Source organism: Hippopotamus amphibius, chromosome 10 (genome assembly GCF_030028045.1).
Source record: "Hippopotamus amphibius kiboko isolate mHipAmp2 chromosome 10, mHipAmp2.hap2, whole genome shotgun sequence".
NCBI lineage: Eukaryota > Metazoa > Chordata > Mammalia > Artiodactyla > Hippopotamidae > Hippopotamus > Hippopotamus amphibius.
In genome coordinates, this window is record NC_080195.1 from 71,856,517 (window position 1) to 71,876,264 (window position 19,748).

At 36.9% G+C, this 19,748-nt stretch overlaps 2 protein-coding genes and 1 pseudogene across 2 annotated transcripts in view; 1 reads left to right on the top strand and 2 right to left on the bottom strand.

Moving 5' to 3' along the window:
* Window positions 1-19,748, top strand: part of GABRR3 (gamma-aminobutyric acid type A receptor subunit rho3) — a 725,962-nt gene that overhangs the window by 435,673 nt on the left and 270,541 nt on the right. The window lies entirely within an intron of this gene.
* Window positions 2,406-3,334, bottom strand: LOC130830385 (olfactory receptor 5H2-like; annotated as a pseudogene).
* LOC130830384 (olfactory receptor 5H2-like) lies at window positions 16,998-17,927 on the bottom strand. The gene has a single exon (XM_057697592.1). It carries the CDS (start codon window positions 17,925-17,927, stop codon window positions 16,998-17,000), a length of 930 nt encoding a protein of 309 aa, XP_057553575.1.

Below are 19,748 nucleotides of genomic sequence, written 5' to 3' on the forward strand. Positions count from 1 at the left end.
TCAAAGAAAAAGCCAATTAAATGATGGCAGAATAAATACACACTAGCTGCTTATATTATCAATAAACTATAGATTTTAGGCATAATAAATTGGCAAGAAATCTATAGATAATTGATAGGAAACCATCAGAACAATGGGACTATGAAACAGCTACAATAATCAACAAACTATGGACATATGCAATAACATGAATTCTCTGGGTTAAAAGAAGAAAAGTAGCTGGACTGTTACCTAATCATTCCCTTTCTCAGAGCTTGGGTGTATCCCTCTAAGAAACAAAGAGGCCAGATGGCCTGGTCTATTCTTATGACCGGCTCCTTCATAAATATATATGATATTTGTTTAAATACTTATGTATTTTGTATCTTTAAATCAAACATCAAATTAAAGGGCTTCTCCTTAATATTTTGTCATATTCTATCCCCAGAATGAATTCTAGTGATCAGAACAACAAGAATTATTTACTTTAAGGGTATAATACTTTTTTAAAAATTAATTAATTAATTGGCTGTGTTGGGTCTTCATTTCTGCGCTTGGGCTTTCTCTAGCTGCGGTGCGCAGGGGCTGCTCTTCCTTGTGGTGCATGGTCTTCTCATTGCAGTGGCTTCTCTTGTTGCAGAGAATGTGGGCTTCAGTAGTTGCAGCACATGGGCTCAGTAGTTGTGGCTCAAGGGCCCTAGAGCAGAGGGTCAGTAGTTGTGGTGCACGGGCTTAGTTGCTCTGAGGCATGTGGGATCTTCCCAGACCAGGGATCAAACCCGTGTGCCCTGCATTGGCAGGCAGATTCTTAACTACTGCACCACCTGGGAAGCCCTAAGTGTATGATACTTTTATTGTCTTAAAAGAACCACGAGAAGCTGAGCTCCATCTGGCAGCCATCCCAGGCCCAGAAATCTCCCTGAGCTCATTACAAGATTGAAAAAGCATTCTATGTATTTTTACTGTTGGAGTTTTTTCAATTTCATAAATACTTCACAAATACTTATTTAGAACCTGATGTGCATAAGACACTGTGCTATGCATTTCAGAAAACAAAGTTCTAGGACTTCTAAGTTGAAATCTAAAAGAGCTTGTAGACTGAAATAAGTATTATACAAGTCCAGGTGTGATCTAGGAAGAATAAATAAACTAACAATGTTTCAAATGAGTGCACATGTTGAACCTCTCTCTGACAGCTGTGTTGGAAAGTAAGAATCAACCAAATGGAGGGTATAAGTAACTAGAGTTTTGCAAATCACAGAAGTAGGTAGTGAGGAGGGTGAGAGTCTCAGAGGTAGCAGTAAGAATGTATGTAGCATCATTGGTAAGAAGAGAAGGGGGAGACATGAAGATGAATCACTCACTATTCTTAGAGTATGGAGTGTGATGTAAATGAACATTTAAGGATTTGGGGGTATGAACCTCCAAACTCTTGTCCATTTTCATGTCCTTCCCATCTACCCACTGAGCCCTATGACATCATACCATCTTAACATTATTTGAATTTTGGTAATATTCATTTGAAGCTCCTCATTGTCGGTCACACATTCCAATAACCTTTACCTGTTACTGATTTCTTTATCTTACTAGCTTCATTTTTTTAAAAATTCTTGGGCAATTGACCATTTTCTTCCTATTCTGCCATTTCTTTCTTCTCTGTGCCTATACAAATTAAATCTTCAATCTTATCTATTGGCTTTCGGGATTAGTGAAGTTTTTTCAGATTGACCTACAACATACAAACACTGCTAGAAAGTTCATTAGAAAAATCATAAACAGTGAGAGGCAGCTCACCTCTTTTACTTTCACTGAGAAACACACTAAGGTAAGAGCATCTCTTACAGCGTAGTTATGTCTTCATTGTCTTAACTCCCATGTCATTATTTTCCTCATTGCTTTACCACTTCTGTTTATTTCTCTGTGTGGTATGGAGTTGATCCCCATAAGAAGTGAAATGTACCATGCCCCACATAACATGAAAATTAAGACCATTTGATGGCTACCAGAATTTTGTACATTTACCCCGATTCACTCAGACACAAACCTGCCTCCGTGTTGAGTTAAATGAGATGTGAGTCTCTAAGCTGCATGGATTTAGAAATATCAAAGACATCATAAACAAGTCCAATTCAGAGGAACTGCACTATTTTAGTACTTAATACATTTATATAGCCACATTGAACAATATACAAGCTTGTAAAATGTTTTCATTCTTGTTTTATGCCCTAATTATTTTAGTATGATACAAACAATTAAGATATACAAATATTTTAAGGAATCTATTAGGTACTAACAGCTTAAGTCCATAAAAGAATAGAACAGTGATAAATGAAAAAACTATGAACAAAAATGGACACATAGAGGTTATCTAATTTGCACAATTTTGTATTGCTTTCATGAAAAGAGTACACATATTAGTATGAGATCTAAACATTTCTCTTTAACATTTTTGTCAGTGAATCTATGACATTCTTATTTCTCAGGCTGTAGATAATTGGATTTAAGAAAGGAATTATGACAGTGTAAAATAGAGAGCCCATCATATCTTGATCATTTTCTTGTACAGATCCAGGGAGCACGTACATGAAGAGAAGAGGCCCATAGTATAAAGAGACAGACAGGAGGTGGGCCCCACAGGTGGAGAAGGCCTTCCTTATGCCTTGTACAGACTTCTTTTTAAAAATTGTACAGAGAACTAGTACATAAGAGACAAGAACAATGGAAATGGTGAATGCCTGTATTGACCCAGCAAAAATAAATACCATCATAAAGTTAATGGAAGGATCAGTACAGAAATCTTAAACAGTGGTATAATGTCACAGTAAAAGTGATGTACTATGATGGAATTGCAGAAGGTTAATCTGAGTAAAAAAGCATTATGAAGTATGGCATGGCAAAGGCCACCTAGGAATGACAAAACTAACAGCTGGATGCATAGTCTCTTAGTCATGATCACTGGATAAAGTAATGGTTTGCATATGGCCACATAGCGGTCATATGCCATTGTTGCCAGCAAAAAACATTCCGTGGTTACACAGATTGCAAAGGAAAAAAATTGTATCTTACATTCAGAGAGAGAGATCATTTTGCTCTTGGCAAAGAAGTTGACCAGCATCTTGGGGGTCACTGTGGAGGATAACCAAGTATCCACAAAGGCCAAGTTCCCAAGGAAGAAATACATGGGAATGTGCAGGTGAGGGTCATTGCAGATGAGAGCAATCAGACCAAGGTTTCCCACAATGGTGATGAGGTACATTGTGAGGAACAGCAGGAACAAGGGGATTTGCCAAGCTGGTTGATGTGTAAGTCCTGTGAGAACAAACTCTGTCAGCTCTGTTGCGTTTTTTGTTTCCATATTCTCAACAGATGACCCCTAAAATACAATGCAGTAAATGGAGAAAAACATTTCTCAAGAATTTTAAAAGGAAAATTTGGTGAGGGTAATATAAATAGGACCGTACACTAGCCTGAATGCCCTTTTTTTTTACCCTTACCGAAATACATAAAAAGTATTTGAGGGAATTTTTATGTGGGAAAAATGCAATTATTTCAGTTCAAAATATGTACAGGCATGAACAGATGTCGAAGAAAGACATTCTGAACATGAACGCATTTATAGGGAATTATTGAGTGAGGTGGAGAAATCATATGTTTAAGACATGGATGTAGTGTCAAAAGAAATGAATTGAATGCTACATGAAACTTTATTGAAATTTATTCTTTAAGGAATAGACAAACACTGAAAACTTTTGAAACAGCCAGGGGCATCATTAGTTATTTTTGAAATTAAATATTTGGTTGTCCAAAATAGACTGCAGGGAAAATAACCTGGTGTCAGAAATACTAATCAGGAAGCTGTGACTATTGCCCAGTGATTCCCAAGTCAGATTACACATCAGAATTATCTGGGATGGGGTGCGGGGAGTGGTACAAAATATAGATTCTGAGGTTTTATTATAAACATTGATTCTGTAGGTCATGAATGTTATCTTAGTAGTATGCATTTTATAAATGCTTCCTAGGTGATTAAAATGTATTTGGAGTTCTTATTCCATGTGTGATTTGACATTGGGTTGATGAGAAATTCAAACAGACAGTTCAAAATGAATCAGAATGTAGAATCACTAGCACTTGGGGACATCTTAGATGTGAAGCAGTGATTATTAAAAGATAGCCACTTGATTACTGGGTAGAAAGTCATCAAATATTAAGGTTGAAAACTCAGACGCAGTGGCCAGCTTTTGAAAGGAGCAAACACTGAACATCCAGATGATATATACATAGTGTTATGATTCCACAAGAGCTCAATAGAAATGATGATTTAAGAATCATTGAGGTGGCTAAAAATATAGTATGTGCAACTTCTCGCTTGGACAAAGTGCATAAGGTAAAGAGAAAAAAGGCATGACCATAAACTTGAGGAAGTTATATTTAAAATATTAAATATTGGATATGCATCACTTATTAGATGGATAGTATCTGATTGTCCTTTCTTCTACATGAATCTTGGGGGCAGACAAAAGCTGTCATCCATTCTAGATGCCAAAAGTTCTACAAACAAACTTTACACTTGCACCTAGATTGAGGGGTCTAGATCTAGGGTTAGCAACTCAAACTTACCTACACTGCATTTGGAATATGCAGAGGGGAAACAGAGGTCAAATGAGGACTGAAGAGGTTTTTGGTTCAAAGTTAACCAAGGGAGCAATATTATGACCCAGAAAATGCATCCTGCACCCTCACCAGTGGCATTGTCAGTCTGAGTTGTGGCATCAAGTTCAACTCTTCTTGACCTAGAGTTGGAACGTGATTTTGGGTGTTGGCTGTCTGACTTCTTTCTTTGTGTCCTGCCCAGTTCACCAATGGATTTCTTCAACTTCCCTGACATGTCTATATTCTAGCCAATTTTCATTCAATTAACTCATTGTGTCTTGCAGACAAGAGCTCTGGCTCACACAAAAGGAGAAAAGGAAAGAACAGAAAAGGCTACTGAGCAAAGTGAATAGAGAAGCAGGAGGGAATTGGAAATCTGAGTGTTGGGAATGTAACAGAGGAAAATACTCAGGAGGAACAAAGTCAAATACAGTGTCGAAAGCAAAATGAATATTCTGATAGGATAGAGTGAGAAGATTTCTTTGCATGTGGAAATTAGAGGCTTTGATGAGAGCAGCTTCCATTTTGTGATAGAGTTGAGGTCAGTGAATAATGAGAAATGAAAGGGAAGCAAGTGGCACAGCAGTGAGGAGAATGAAAGGGAGTATCTAGGATGTGGAGATGAGAATTTCTTGTCTTGAGGAACAATGTCATGCAAGCTTTCAAAAGAGAGAGAGAAGGGCATTGAGAGGAGAGAGGATAAAGGAGGAGAATAGAAATTTGGGGGTGAAAAGGAAACACGAAGCGAGGAGAGAAGAAGGGACATCAATGGATAAGTGTAGCAAAGACAAGGCAATGAAGAGGCAGAGAGGAGGTATCAGAGAAAGGCTTAGATAAACTAAGAGGAAAGGCTTAGAGGTAGGGCTTAAGTATTTGTCTTACCTCTGAATTTCATGAAAAGTTGTCATCACAGGGAATCCTTTATCTTTCATTCAAAATCCCAAGCTTAACTGGCACAACAGTGTAAAGCAATTGTACTCCTATAAAGAGCTTAAAAAAGAAATCCCAAGTTTATTTTCTAATGGATTTTGTGTAGGGAATAGAGACTTTCGTTTAATTTTCATTTTACTTTATTACTGGAACAGAGGTGGTTGTGTCTGAGGCTCTTTGTGTTAGAGCTGTTTCAGGTTGGAAGGCCATATACACATTTAGGTAAATTAAGTTACTTATTCTGTTATCCCTCATGTTACACAAAATTACTTAATATTAATTTTAATCAAAACCTTAATTTATAAACTTAATTTAAAATAAATTAATATTAATAATTTTATTAATTCTTTAGTACTACTGAATAGTTATAATAAATATTAATTTATTTCACAATCATTTGCACCAGATAATGTAGCTAGTTATGAACATGTCAAATGAGAAATATATTAATTCATTTATTTGACAAAAAATTTTTACTTTATACATATCTATTGTGAATAAATATGCTACCACCAGCCTAGTATCTTTGTTATTACTGTGAATAGAGTGTCTTCCTCCAGAAATCCTGCTGGGTTTACTTGACAGCTTTTGCCTCCCTACCAGTTTTATAAAAGAAAAAAGTTGAGCCCAAGCCTGGAATATTAATACAGGCCATATAAATATACAATGGCAGTAGCTACAGTTGTTAAATGTACATTTGTTTAAATGGGCTTCCTTCTATGAAATGCCAAAGAGTTCAATAAACCAAATATTCAATTTAATGTGTGGGTACTTATTAAGTCACAAAGCTGAGAAAGATCACTTGAGAGACACTTTCTGCATACAGTTTCATATACATATATATGCACACATACACATATATATATACACAGACACACATATATACAATCTTTGTGTATATATATATACATATTTTCATAAATATGTATGAAATTGTTATGTCTATGCAATTATTTTAATTTCCAGAGAAGTTTTAATTGCCAGAAGTTATTGTCAGAATTGTGTTAGAGGTTAGAGAGGATACTATTTAAGTGATTTAACTCAAAATTTAATCAGAGAATGCTTAATTTAATGACGTATATATTTTGAGCAAAATTATCGGATTTCTTACAGAGAAAACATTACGACATAACTCTCTAAACTAACTTTTAATTTGTTTAATGTTCTAGTTTACCAAAACATATCCTATGGAGTCATTATGATTAATCATATAATTATATATCATTAAAGAGTACTATATAATCTTAGAGCTATATTGTTTAACCAGATTTTACTCATAATAATAAAATATACAGATTATACACTATTTGTGTTCCATCTTCAACTACCTATTTTAGTATTTGTAAGCCAAACCAAAATTAATGTAAATTTAACAGTATTTTAACCTTATATTAAAAAAATGAATGTTAAAGAAATCATTCTCACTTACCAATAGCTACTAAATTGTTGAGATCTGTTTAGTGTTTGACTTTCTGAAGTCAAAAATAATACAAGAGTACTACACTGACAGTAACTCAGGTAGCAATATTTTGGACATTGATTCATTTCTGAGGTTTTATTATTCAGCTCAGGAAAATGTTGTTTATATAATTTTTTTAACACAAGGCTCAACCAATTGTACAATTATGTGCTTTTGCCAGAAACATGAATGATTGAAGAACCAAAATTCCCCTGAGAGAGCCCATGGACTCCCAATAGGACAAACTAAGATGTCCTTCTGGGCATTATGGACTTGGACATTTACAAGAAATCCAGGTTATTCCTTAGGGCATTACGGAGTCTGAAATCATAAGCAGCAGTCATTGTAGACAGTTCCAGTTTTAACAATTGATATTGGACTTTATGCCACTACTTTCTATCAGAGATGATACTTCTGGCATGTTTATGCAAACTCCAGTGTATCTATAAATTTTGGTACTCTGAGGACTTTGATCAGTGTGATCTTGTCTGAGCTAATCACATGTGATTTTAATGAGACCAATGTTCTTGATTCCCTTCAAGAACCAACTCCAAGAACGTTGACCTTCCCATGTAACATTCCAGACCTGCACCTCAGAGAGCCTAGATCATGGAAAAGCATAACATGGTAAATGTGGCTTGCAAAGAGAGAAACAGCAGAAACCAGACAGAGTCAGGGAAGGCCAGCATATGTGGGTAACACAAGCTCTGGAGGCTAAGTCATGGAGTTTGTTCTTTACCCCAATTTAGAGGAAAACTATTGAGTGATTTTGAACATGGTGGTAATATATTCAGATTTGCCTTTTCTTCAATAAGAGAGAACGTTGTCAATGAACACTTGTTCAGAAATATGAAATTTAATTATTTTATTTTTGGCATTTTGATGTCATATCTGAATAGAAAAAAATGTTTAACCTCCACTTGGGACTTCCTTGGCTAGATAATAGTAGAGCAAACAGCATCATTTTGGTAAACTAAATAATTGGTCATCCTGATTCCTTACAGTGTTGCTGGTGAAGGCCAAACTACAGGAGAAAAGTAACACATGCTGGGAAAACCGGACAGCTACATGTAAAAGAATGAAATTAGAACACTCCGTACACCACACATAAAAATAAACTCAAAATGGATTAAAGACCTAAATGTAAGGCCAGACACTATAAAACTCCTAGAGGAAAACATGGGAAGAACACTCTTCGACATAAACCACAGCAAGATCTTTTTTGATCCACCCCCTAGAGTCATGGAAATAAAAACAAAAATAAATAAGTGGGACCTAATGAAACTTCAAAGCTTCTGCACAGCAAAGGAAGCTATAAACAAGACAAAAAGACAACCCTCAGAATGGGAGAAAATATTTGCAAACAAATCAACAGACAAAGGATTAATCTCCAAAATATATAAACAGTTCATCCAGCTCAGTATCAAAACAGCAAACAACCCAATCAAACAATGGGCAGAAGACCTAAACAGGCGTTTCTCCAAAGAAGACATATGGATGGGCAAGAGGCACATGAAAAGCTGCTCAACATCACTAATTATTAGAGAAATGCAAATCAAAACTACAATGAGGTAGCACCTCACACAGGTTAGAATGGGCATCATCAGAAAATCGACAAACAGTAAATGCTGGAGAGGGTGTGGAAAAGGGAACACTGTTGCACTGTTGGTGGGAATGTAAATTGATACAGCCACTGTGGAGAACAGTAAAGAGGTTCCTTGCAAAACTAAAAGTAGAGTTATCATATGACCCAGCAATCCCACTACTGGGCATATACCCAGAAAACACCATAATTCAAAAAGACACATGCACCCCAATGTTCATTGCAGCACTATTTACAATAGCCAGCACATGGAAGCAACCTAAATGTACATCAACAGATGAATGGATAAAGAACATGTGGCACATATATACAATGGACTATGACTCAGCTGTAAAAAGCAATGAAACTGGGACATTTGTAGAGACACGGATGGACCCAGAGACTGTCATACAGAGTGAAGTGAGTCAGAAAGGGAAAAACAAATATCGTATATTAACACATATATGTGGAACATAGAAAAATGATACAAATCAACCAGTTTGCAAGGCAGAAATAGTGACACAGATGTAGAGAACAAACATACGGACACCAAGTGGGGAAAGTGGGGAGGTTGGGGGAGAATGAATTGGGAGATTGGGATACCAAATTGTACACTCTAAATATATGCAGCTAATTGTATGTTAACTGTATCTCAATAAAAGTTCTTAAAAAAAAAAGAAAAGTAACATAGAAGTGAGGAGATCCTATGAAAAGTACACAGAATTGCAGGGTGGGCAATCTGATGTGCTAAGGTAGCTTCAGGATAACCCACACTTGACTTCAATATACTCTCCCCTCCCCTAAAATTTTCGGTGATTATCTCCTAAATCATTTGATGCTTCTCTGTGAACGCAAAGGCCTGTATTTCTGCTTCCAATATGGGTAATCATTTCAATTTTAGTCATTTTAATAGGTATATTGCATTGTGTTTCATCTGCATTTCCCTAGTGACTAACTATATGAAAGCATATTTTTGCGTCCTTCTTTGACATCTGTATATCTCTTTTGGTGAAGTGTTTGTTCAAATATTTTGCCCAATATTTAATTGGGTTATTTGTCTTTTTATTATGAGTTTTGGGAGTGCTTCATATATCCTGGATAAAGTGTGTAAATATAATATCAGATATATGATGTGTAAATATTATAATATCAATATATCTCACTAGTCTGTTACGTTGATGACAATATGCTGACTGGAACTGTGAGCAAGAGGTAATATTTACTGGTAAGACATTAGCCACACAGAGGTAGAAAGGAAATCTGACAAAAGTTCAGGGCCTTCAACTTTAGGGAAATGTCAAGTTGTCCAATGATATAGGGCATATCAAGAAAACCCTGCTAAGGTGAAGGATAAGTTGTTACATCTAGCCTTTCCTGAAACCAGAAAAGAGGCATAGCCAGTAATAATGCCTCTGTGGATTTTGGAGGCAGTATATCCTCATTTGGGTGTGTTCCTCCAGCCCATTTACCAAGTGACTGGAAGGGCAGCTAGTTTTAAGTGAGGCTCAGGAGGAGAGAAGGCTTTGCAACATGTCAAGGCTACTGTGCAAGCTGTTCTGCTCTTGGTCCATATCCAGCAGAACCACTGATGCTTGAAGTGGCACTGGCAGAGCTTGACACCTTTAATAGGCTTCTAGAAGCGGATGAGAGTGTACGCCCTTAGGATTTTGAGCAAAGCACTGCTATCCTGTGGATAACTACTCTACTTTAGAGAAACAGCCATAGGCCAGCTAGCGAGCCTTAGTAGAAAAAAATCTTTACCGATGGCCACCTATTTGCCATGATACTAGAGCTGCCCTTGCTAAGCTGAATGTTATCTCTCTCACTATCCATAAAGTTGGCTGTGCACAGAAGCATTCCATCATCAAATGGAAGTAGAAGACACTTGATCAAGCAGGAACAGGCCCTGAAGGCACAAGTAAGTTACGTGAAGAAGTGGTCCAAACTCTATTGGTGTCCACTCCTGCTACAATGACTTCTCTCTCCCAGCCTGGATCTGTGGTCCTATGGGGGAATTCTCTATGATTAGTTGACAAAGAGAAGAGAAGACCATGGCCTGATTTACAGATGTTTCTGCATGGTATGCAAGCACCATCAGAAATTTGACAGCACCACAGCTCCTCTCTGTGACATTCCTGAAGGACATTGATGATGGGAAAACCTGCCAGTGGGCAGAACTTTGAGCATTGCTCTTGGCTGTTCACTTCATTTGGGAGGAGAAATGCACAGATGTGTGATTATATACTAGTTCATTGGCTGTGAGCAACGGTTTGGCTGGATGTTCAGAGACTTTGAAGGAATATGACTGGAAATTGATGACAAGGAAATCTATAGAACAAACCAATGCAGACAGTAGTTCTAATGGCCCAGACTCTTCAGGAATGAAAGTTTGGATTACTCCACCAGGTAAAGAACAGTGTCCACCTGAGGTCCTTGCTTAAGGCAAGGGAATACAGAATGGGTACAGAAATAAGTTGGTTAAATTATCAGCTACAATCATGTGATCAGCTACAGATATGAGGACTGTAATTGCCAAGAGATTTCCCTCTTAGTGTGATATAAATATATTTGTGTATGTGTAGAGCAAATGTCTTTGTTTTCACTCTTATTGCCTTATGATATTACATAAGATGTACTGCCTTCATATTATAGTAGTCGAGTATTGTTAATTTGACATCATATTATTTCAGTTAGCAGATATCAAGGAGAATCACTCAAAGACTTTACCTGCTCTTCTGGGGAAGGAGATAGTACATTTTCTGTTAGATACACATAGGTGTATCATGTTAGTTGGAATATGACTTTGTTGTTGTCTTTATGTGAAGATAAAATATGATTTTAGGAGATGTGTATGGGTGCCGAGTTGACTATAGTGTGAACTTGGTTGGGCCATTGGCTGTCCAGATATCTGATTAAATATTATTTGGTGGTGTGTTTGTGAGACTGTTTCCAGGAGTGGTTAGTGGTTAATATGGAATTGGTGGACTCAGTAAAGCACATGGCCCTCCCTAATGTATCTGGGCATCATCCAGTCTGCTGCGGGTCTGAATGAAACAATGGGCAGAGGAAGGTTGAATTTAGTTTCTGCTTGTGTGGCTGACATTGATCTTCAGCTGCTCTTGGTGATCCTGGTTCTCTGGACTTCATCCACGGACAGGAATCTAAGCCATTGGCCCTCCTGCCTCAGGCCTTGGAATCGTGACACTTGCTATCCTCAGTCTCCAGCTTGAAGAGGGCATTTTATGGAACCTCTAAGCCTCCGTAATTGTGTAAGTCAACATCTTATAAAAATGACTGAAGATGATAGGTAGTTGATAGAGAGAGATACGTAGGTCCTCTTGGTTCTGTTCCTGTCAACAAGCATGACTAGAATAAACATTCACTGTATCTTTAGTCAAATTCTTGTTTTATCCTGCAAATTATGAAAAATATCATGATGCAACTGTTAGCTATTTCTCTAAAAGTCTCACCACCTTCTCAGAAGTAGTAAACATCACAGCATTACAGCATGAGGAACATCCGTATATGAAATTTCTTTTGAGAACTAAGGAATAAAAGAAAATCTCATTTGATAATTAATTGTTTTTTTAAAAAAAGGACAGAGATATCTCCCATTAACCTTCCTGAAATCAGGCATAAGGTTTGGATTGGCTATCACTACTGTCAATCATGGTTTCCAAGAAAAAGTAATTTGTTAAAAGTCTATGATACTTCATCCTTGAAACATACGCCATATCTGTGTCCTCCTATTCAAAACTGGGAGGAAAGTATAAACAGAGGATAGAAACTTTCAGAATGTTTTCATAGTGCTGTTTAAGTAGGGAATACAGGATATATAGAAACTCCAATCTGTCAGCTCTATAAATATCTTAATATTATACCAGTTTTGCTTCACTAGTTAATTTAAAGCAACGATTCTCCTAGCTCAGGCTGGAAAATAGAATATTATAGATTTTTTTTGCCATATATCAGAGACATTTATTTTTTACCTTCTGGAGGATGAAAAGTTCAAGAACAATGGGCCAGCAAATATTGTGCATGGTGAGAGCCTCCTTCCTGTCTAGTAGCAGGCTGGCATCTCACATGGACTTTCCTATTTGAGTACTCTTGGAGAGAAAGATAGCTGTCTTGTCTCTTCCGATTATTGTGAGGGGACAAATCCCTTCATGAAAGCTTTACCCTTATCACCTAATGTAAGCCTAATTACCTTCCAAAGGCCTCACTCTAAATACAGCCACACGTGGGGCTTAGTGCTTCCACGTATGAATTTTGGGGAAACCAACATTCAGTCCCCAACAGTGGTTTGCACTGTGTAGTCCAAAACAACAGCATTAACACGATTGAATCAGAAACTCTACTGATGACACCCATCAATCTATATTCTTTTAAGGCCACCAAATTTTGATTCTGCTGCCCACTGAATTTTGAGAACCATTGTTTTAAAAGAAGAACAACAATGGAAGAGAAAGCCTATACCAGAGAGGTTTTGACATAATCCTGATGCATGCACTAAATAATATTTTGCCAAAGTTACTCAATGACCAGACTTTAGTTACATAGTTCTAGTTTTGATTGGTGTTTGTTTTTGTTGACTCCTAATCGTATTGTTTCTTTGAACACACTCTAGGATATTTTTATCCCAATCTCCTGAACAGTATGTCTCACTTAGTAGAAGGTATTCTAAGGTGATGTAAAGCGATGAGAAAAATCATATATACATGTGTATAAAGAGAGAGGCATTTTGCATTCCTTTTAGTCTCCAGGTTAAGGAAATGAGCACACCTTCATAATAAAGAGTATTTCAAGTACATTATTTGCATTTCCAAGGAATTATTTAATCCAGCGTCAGCAGTGTTCCACACAAGTGGGTGCACTTAGCAAAATGATATCATCCTATATACCTAAATAACCATTCAACAATACAGAGTTAGCGTCATAATTTCTTTTTAAAGGAATCAGCAGAATATCTTGTTCAAAATGTGGATTTTTCACTGGTGTATGTTTGACCTCTTTCCCAACATGCCACTGAAATGACAGAAATAATCTACAAAATGAATACATCTGTAACAGAAGTGAGTGGGATCACATCAGTTGACTAGGGATTTTGGTAATTTCCGGAAGGCATAAAGTAGTGGGATTGTACTGAAGGTCAAAAGAGATCAGAGGAATCTGTAGATCAGACATCTACAAAAGAAGGCTACAAGGAGGTCTGAGTTTCGTGGAGGCCTCCAACTATCTGTTCCATAGTCACCAACCTAAATTAAGACTGGACAGGTTATACACCCCACTCATATACCCATAGCTTGACACCAAACTTACTCATTAAAAGAAAAATCCACTAGGAAATGTCCTTAATGATGGTAGAAGAAATAAACAGATTTTGCCTGTACTTTCAGTGAGACTTTGGGTCATTATAATGTATGAAAAAGCAAAAACCTAAGTAATTGACAGGAAAACACCCGAACAATGGAAATATTATACAGCAATAATAATCACCAAGCTATGGACATACACAGTAGCAATGATTCTTCAGGGAGAAGAGTAAAAGCAACTGGAATGTAATCAGTCCACCCCTTTGTCCTAGGACTCGGGGGTCGTCCCTCAGAGGAACAAAAATAAGACAGATGACCTGGTCTAATCTTGTGACCTGCACCTCTGGGAATATAGAGTAATGATATTTGTTTCAAATACCTGTATCTTTAAGCCAAACTTCTTAATTAGGGGGCTTCTTCCTGATATTTTGTCATACTGTGTCCCAGGGTTCAATCCTCCTTATAAGAAGGACAAGAATAATTCACTTTAGGTGTGTGATATTTGCAATTGTCATGAAAGAAATTTAAAAAGTGAGCTGGCATGCAGCACCCATGCAGGCCTAGTAATTTCTGGGCTCATTACCAGGCTGCAAAAGGAGAGATACACACTTACACATTCTGTGTATTTGTGCTGTCAATCCTTCTAATGTTACAAATATTTCACTAATTCCCATTTAGGACCTCAGATATATAAGCTACTATGCTACCTACACCATAGACAGAAAGACATAAATTGTAGTCTAAAAGAGCTTACAGATAAAAAATATTACCATGTAAGGTCAAGTGTGGCCAAGAAGAATAAATAAACTGCTAAAAACTCGAAGTGAGTCAGCATTCCTATTTTCTTTGAGATAATCTGGAAATGCATCTTGGAAGTTGTAACATTTGAAAGGAAACTTGAGGAAATGATACCATTTCAATTTTTTTTAATTTTATTATTTTATTTTATTTTCTGTTTTATTTTATTTTATTTATTTCTTTACTTTTTTGCTGTGCACAGGCTTTCTCTAGTTGTGGTGAGCGGGAGCTACTCTTTGTTGCAGTGCGCAGGCTTCTCAGTGTTGTGGCTTCTCTTGTTGTGGAGCACAGGCTTTAGGCGTGCAGTCTTCAGTAGTGTGGCATGTGGGCTCAGTAGTTGTGGCTCACAGGCACTAGAGCGAAGGCTTAGTAGTTGTGGCACACAGGCTTAGTTGTTCCATGGCATGTGGGATCTTTCCAGGCCAGGGATCGAACGCGTGCCCCCTGCACTGGCAGGCAGATTCTTAACTGCTGGGCCACCAGGGTAGCCCACTATTTCAATTTTAAAGGAAGATGGAATATTTGAGTGGGGAGGATTCTCTGTGAAGAGACCTGTGTGAGCAAAAGCATGAAACAAGGAGAGAGTGTTTTGTCTATAAGGCTTTCAGTAACTCAGTTTGAGTATATCAGAGGAGGATGTGGAAGAAGAGCCTCCCAAGTTAAACTAAGTTAAACTAAGGTTTTATTTGAAAGGACCTCAGATCATGTCAGAGTGAACAAATGCAGGGTGGAGTATAAATAAATAAATAGGAATATTTATACATTATAAAATCTGTTGTGTATAGATGTGTATCTATATACAAATATTTGTTCTTTTATTTATATATCATATCATCTATATACACATGAATAAATAATTATGCATATGTATATGTACAGGTCTATATACATTTACCATGTATGCCTACAATCTAGTAGCATATGACAATCCTTTAACAGTTATTGAAGAATGGTATGATTTAATCAGAGTGCTGTTTATGTAGGTTAATCTGGCAATTATGTTTGAAAAGGAAGGGAATATCTGCAGGATGGAAGGATAAACTACTAGAGTCTTACCAAACACAGAGGCTGATAATTTAGAGAGTGCAGGCCTTAGTGAAATCAGTAGGAATGTGTGTGGAATTTCAGTGTTGAGAGCAGAAAGGCAGAGATGGACCTGGAAATGAGTCACTTATTATTCTTAAATAGTATGGAATATGAGGAAAGTCACCTTTCAGGGACTTTTAAGGCAGAAAACATCCAAATTCTTGCTCACTTGTTTTCATGTCTGTGCCACCTACCCACTGGGAACTATGACATCATACCGCTAACATTATTTGCATTTTGGTAATACACTCTTAAAGACCCTTGTTGTCAATAACACATTCCAATAACTTTTACATATTACTGATTTCTTTATCTTACAAATTTCTTTTCGCTTTTAATTCTTGGAAGATTGAGCCCGTTTCCTTCCTATTCTGTCACTTCTCTCCTTCCCACACCCATCCCAACTTAGTTATTCAGTCTGCACTCTTAGCTTCCCGAATTAGTAAAGCTTTTCAGATTACCCAACAACAAACAGACAGCTAGAAAGGCCTTGAGAGGCATTATAGACAATGAGAGGCAGCTCACTTCTTCTAGTCCCTCCTAGAAGCACACTGAGTTAAGAGTATCTCTTATGGTTTGGCCTGACCTTCAATGTCTTAACTCCCTTCCCACATTTTTGTCATTGCTTTCCCATTGTGTTTTATTTCTCTGTGTCACAGAAGAATTGAATCCACAAGAAGTAGGATCACCAGGGACCAAATAAAGTGGGATAAAAGACTTTTAACCACGGCTAGCAGTATTCCTAGAATCAGCCTCTGTTCACACAATCACAAAGTTGCCTACTGTATGGAGTTAAAAGTGATGTGAGGCTCCAGGCTGTAAGGATGTATTACTATCAAAGATCCCATATCAAGTATCTTACAGAGGTACAGCACTATTTTAGTGCTTAATTCACCTTTAATAAATGTACTTTAAAAACCACACTGATGAATACACAAATGTGTAAAGTTTTTTCATTTTAATTTCTGCTTTATTTATTTTATATGATATAAACATTTGATTAAAATTCCATGTCTATTTTTTAATAAGATATACAAATATCTTAAAGAACATATTGGGTATTGAAATCTTAGGTCATTAAAATCATAGGACAGTTATGAATACAAAAACACTTTGAACACTAATCAACATATAGCAACATCTAATCTGCATAATTTTATATTGTTTTCATGTAAGAGAACATGTATTAGTATTAGATCTAAATATTTCTCTTTAACAGTTTTAGAATTGAATCTATGACTTTCTTATTTCTCAGGCTGTAGATAATTGGATTTAACAGAGGGATTATGACAGTGTAAAATAGAGAGTCCATCATACCCTGATCATCCGCTTGGGCAGATCCAGGGTGTGCGTACATGAAGAGAAGAGACCCATAGTATAAAGAGACAGAGAGGAGGTGGGCCCCACAGGTGGAGAAGGCCTTCCTTATGCCTTGTAGAGACTTCTTCCTTAAAAGTGTAAAGAGAACTAGTGCATAAGAGATAAGAACAATGAGAATGGTGAACACCTGAATTGAACCAGAGAAAATAAATGCCACCAGAACATTTATAGAAGGATCAGTACAAGAAATTTTAATCAGTGGCATGACGTCACAATAAAAGTGATGTATTATGTTAGAATTACAAAAGGTTAATCTGAATAAAAAACCTGTGTGAATTAAGGCATGAAAAAAGCCACCTATAAATGATGAAACTAACATTCTCATGCATAATCTGTTAGTCATAATCACTGGATAAAGTAGCGGGTTGCATATGGCTACATAACGATCATATGCCATTGTTGCCAGCAGAAAACATTCTGTGGTTGCACTGACTACAAAGGAAAAAAATTGTACCATGCATTCAGAGAGAGAGATTATCTTATTCTTGGTGAAGATGTTGACCAACATCTTGGGGGTCACTGTGGAAGATAACCAAGTATCTACAAAGGCCAAACTCCCAAGGAATAAGTACATGGGAATGTGAAGTTGAGGGTCATTGCAGATGAGAGCAATCAGACCGAGATTGCCCACGATGGTGGTGAGGTATATCATCAGGAACAGCAGGAACAAGGGGATTTGCCAAGCTGCTTGATGTGTAAGTCCTGTGAGAACAAACTCTGTCAGCTCTGTTGCATTTTTTGTTTCCATATTCTCAATAGATGGCCTCTGAAATGCAATGCAGTAAATGTAAAAAGGACAGTCATCAATCATTTAAGAAAGAAAATTGGTGAAGATAATTGAAATTAAACTCTATACTTTCCTGAATGTCCTCTATTTTATTTACTCTTCCTAAAACATTTGAAAGGTATTTGGAAAAATTTTTATATTGGAAAAATGCAGTTATTTTATTTCAATGTATTTACAGGAATGGACAGATGCAGAAGAGAAAATAGACATTATAAACATGAACAAATTTATGGGGAAACTATGCAGTGTGGTAGAGAAATCCTGTGTTTAGGTCATGAATTTAGCATCAAAAGTAAAGATGTTAGAAAGGCCTGGATTATAAAATGAATTGTATGCCACGTGAAAGATGCTGAATTTTATTTTTCAAGCAGTAGGCAAACATTGAGAAATTTTAAGGAGTGGCTTCACCATTTATTTTATTGTTTTAAATATTTTATTTTATTTTACTTATTTATTTTTACTTTTTTTTTTTGGCTGCATCTGGTCTTCGTTGCAGCATGTGGGATCTTTCCTTGTGGTGTGCAGGCTCTTTCACTGTGGCATGTGGACATTTCTCTAGTTGTGGCATATGAGCTTCTTTCTAGTAGCGGCGTAAGAGTTTTCTCCTCTCTAGTTGATGCACATGGGCTCCGTAGTTGCCCTGTGGCACGTGGGATTTTAGTGTCCCGACCAGGAATCGAACCCGAGTCCCCTGCATTGCAGGACAGATTCTTTACCACTGGACTGTCAGGGAAGGCCCTTAGCCATTTATTTTTTATGTAAATATTTGGTTGTAGGCCGCAAGGGGAGGAACCTGGTGTCAGAAATACTAATCAGGAAGCTGGGACATTTGTCCAGGGATTTCCAAACCAGATTACACATCAGAATAGTCAGGAGGAGTTTTGGTACAAAATATAGATTGTGAGGTATTACTATAGAAACTGATTCAGTAGGTCATAAATGACATCTAGTAATATATATTTTATAAATGCTCCCCAAAGTGATTAAAATGTATGTGAAATTTTTATTCCATGTGTGATATGACATCGGAAGTTTTGAGGAAGGCAAAGGGATCAAAATAAATCAGAATGTAGAGTCACTAGGACTTGGTCACGTGTTAGATGTGAAGAGTTGGTTAATAAAGGGAAACAGTCACTTGGTATTTGGGTAGATGATCAAAAATTGTGATTGAAAACTCAAAAACAGTGGCCAATTTTTGCTAAGAACATCCTCTGAGCATCAAAGTGACATAAACTTAGCAGCATGATACTACAAGAGCTTATTAGAAATAACGACTTAGGAGATATTGAGGTGGCTGAACGCATAGTATGTATAACCTATCCGGAAGACAGTGGGCAGTGTGCATAAGGTAAAAAGAAGGAAGTAATGAAAATAACTGTGAGGGAGTTATATTAAAATAAATGGATTTTTATTTATTAGATGGATTTTATTAGACAGATAATGTTTATTAGATGGATAATACCCGATCCTCTTTTCTGCCACATGATTCTTGGTGGTAGACAAAAACTGTCATTCACTTTAAAATCCAAAATTCTAAAACCTGACTTTTTCCTTGAACCTAGAGTGAGGGGACTAGATCTAGGTTTAGCCTCTCAAACTCACCTACACTATATTTGTAGCATGAAGACGGGAGAAAGAGGTCATGTGGACAAAAGAGATTTTTAGTTGCAAGTCAACCAAGAGCACAATACCAGGACACCAGAATTCATCCTGTGTCCACAACAGTGGCATTGTCAATGTGAGTTGTCTTGCAACTAGGAACACTTGCTCAGACAAAAAGAG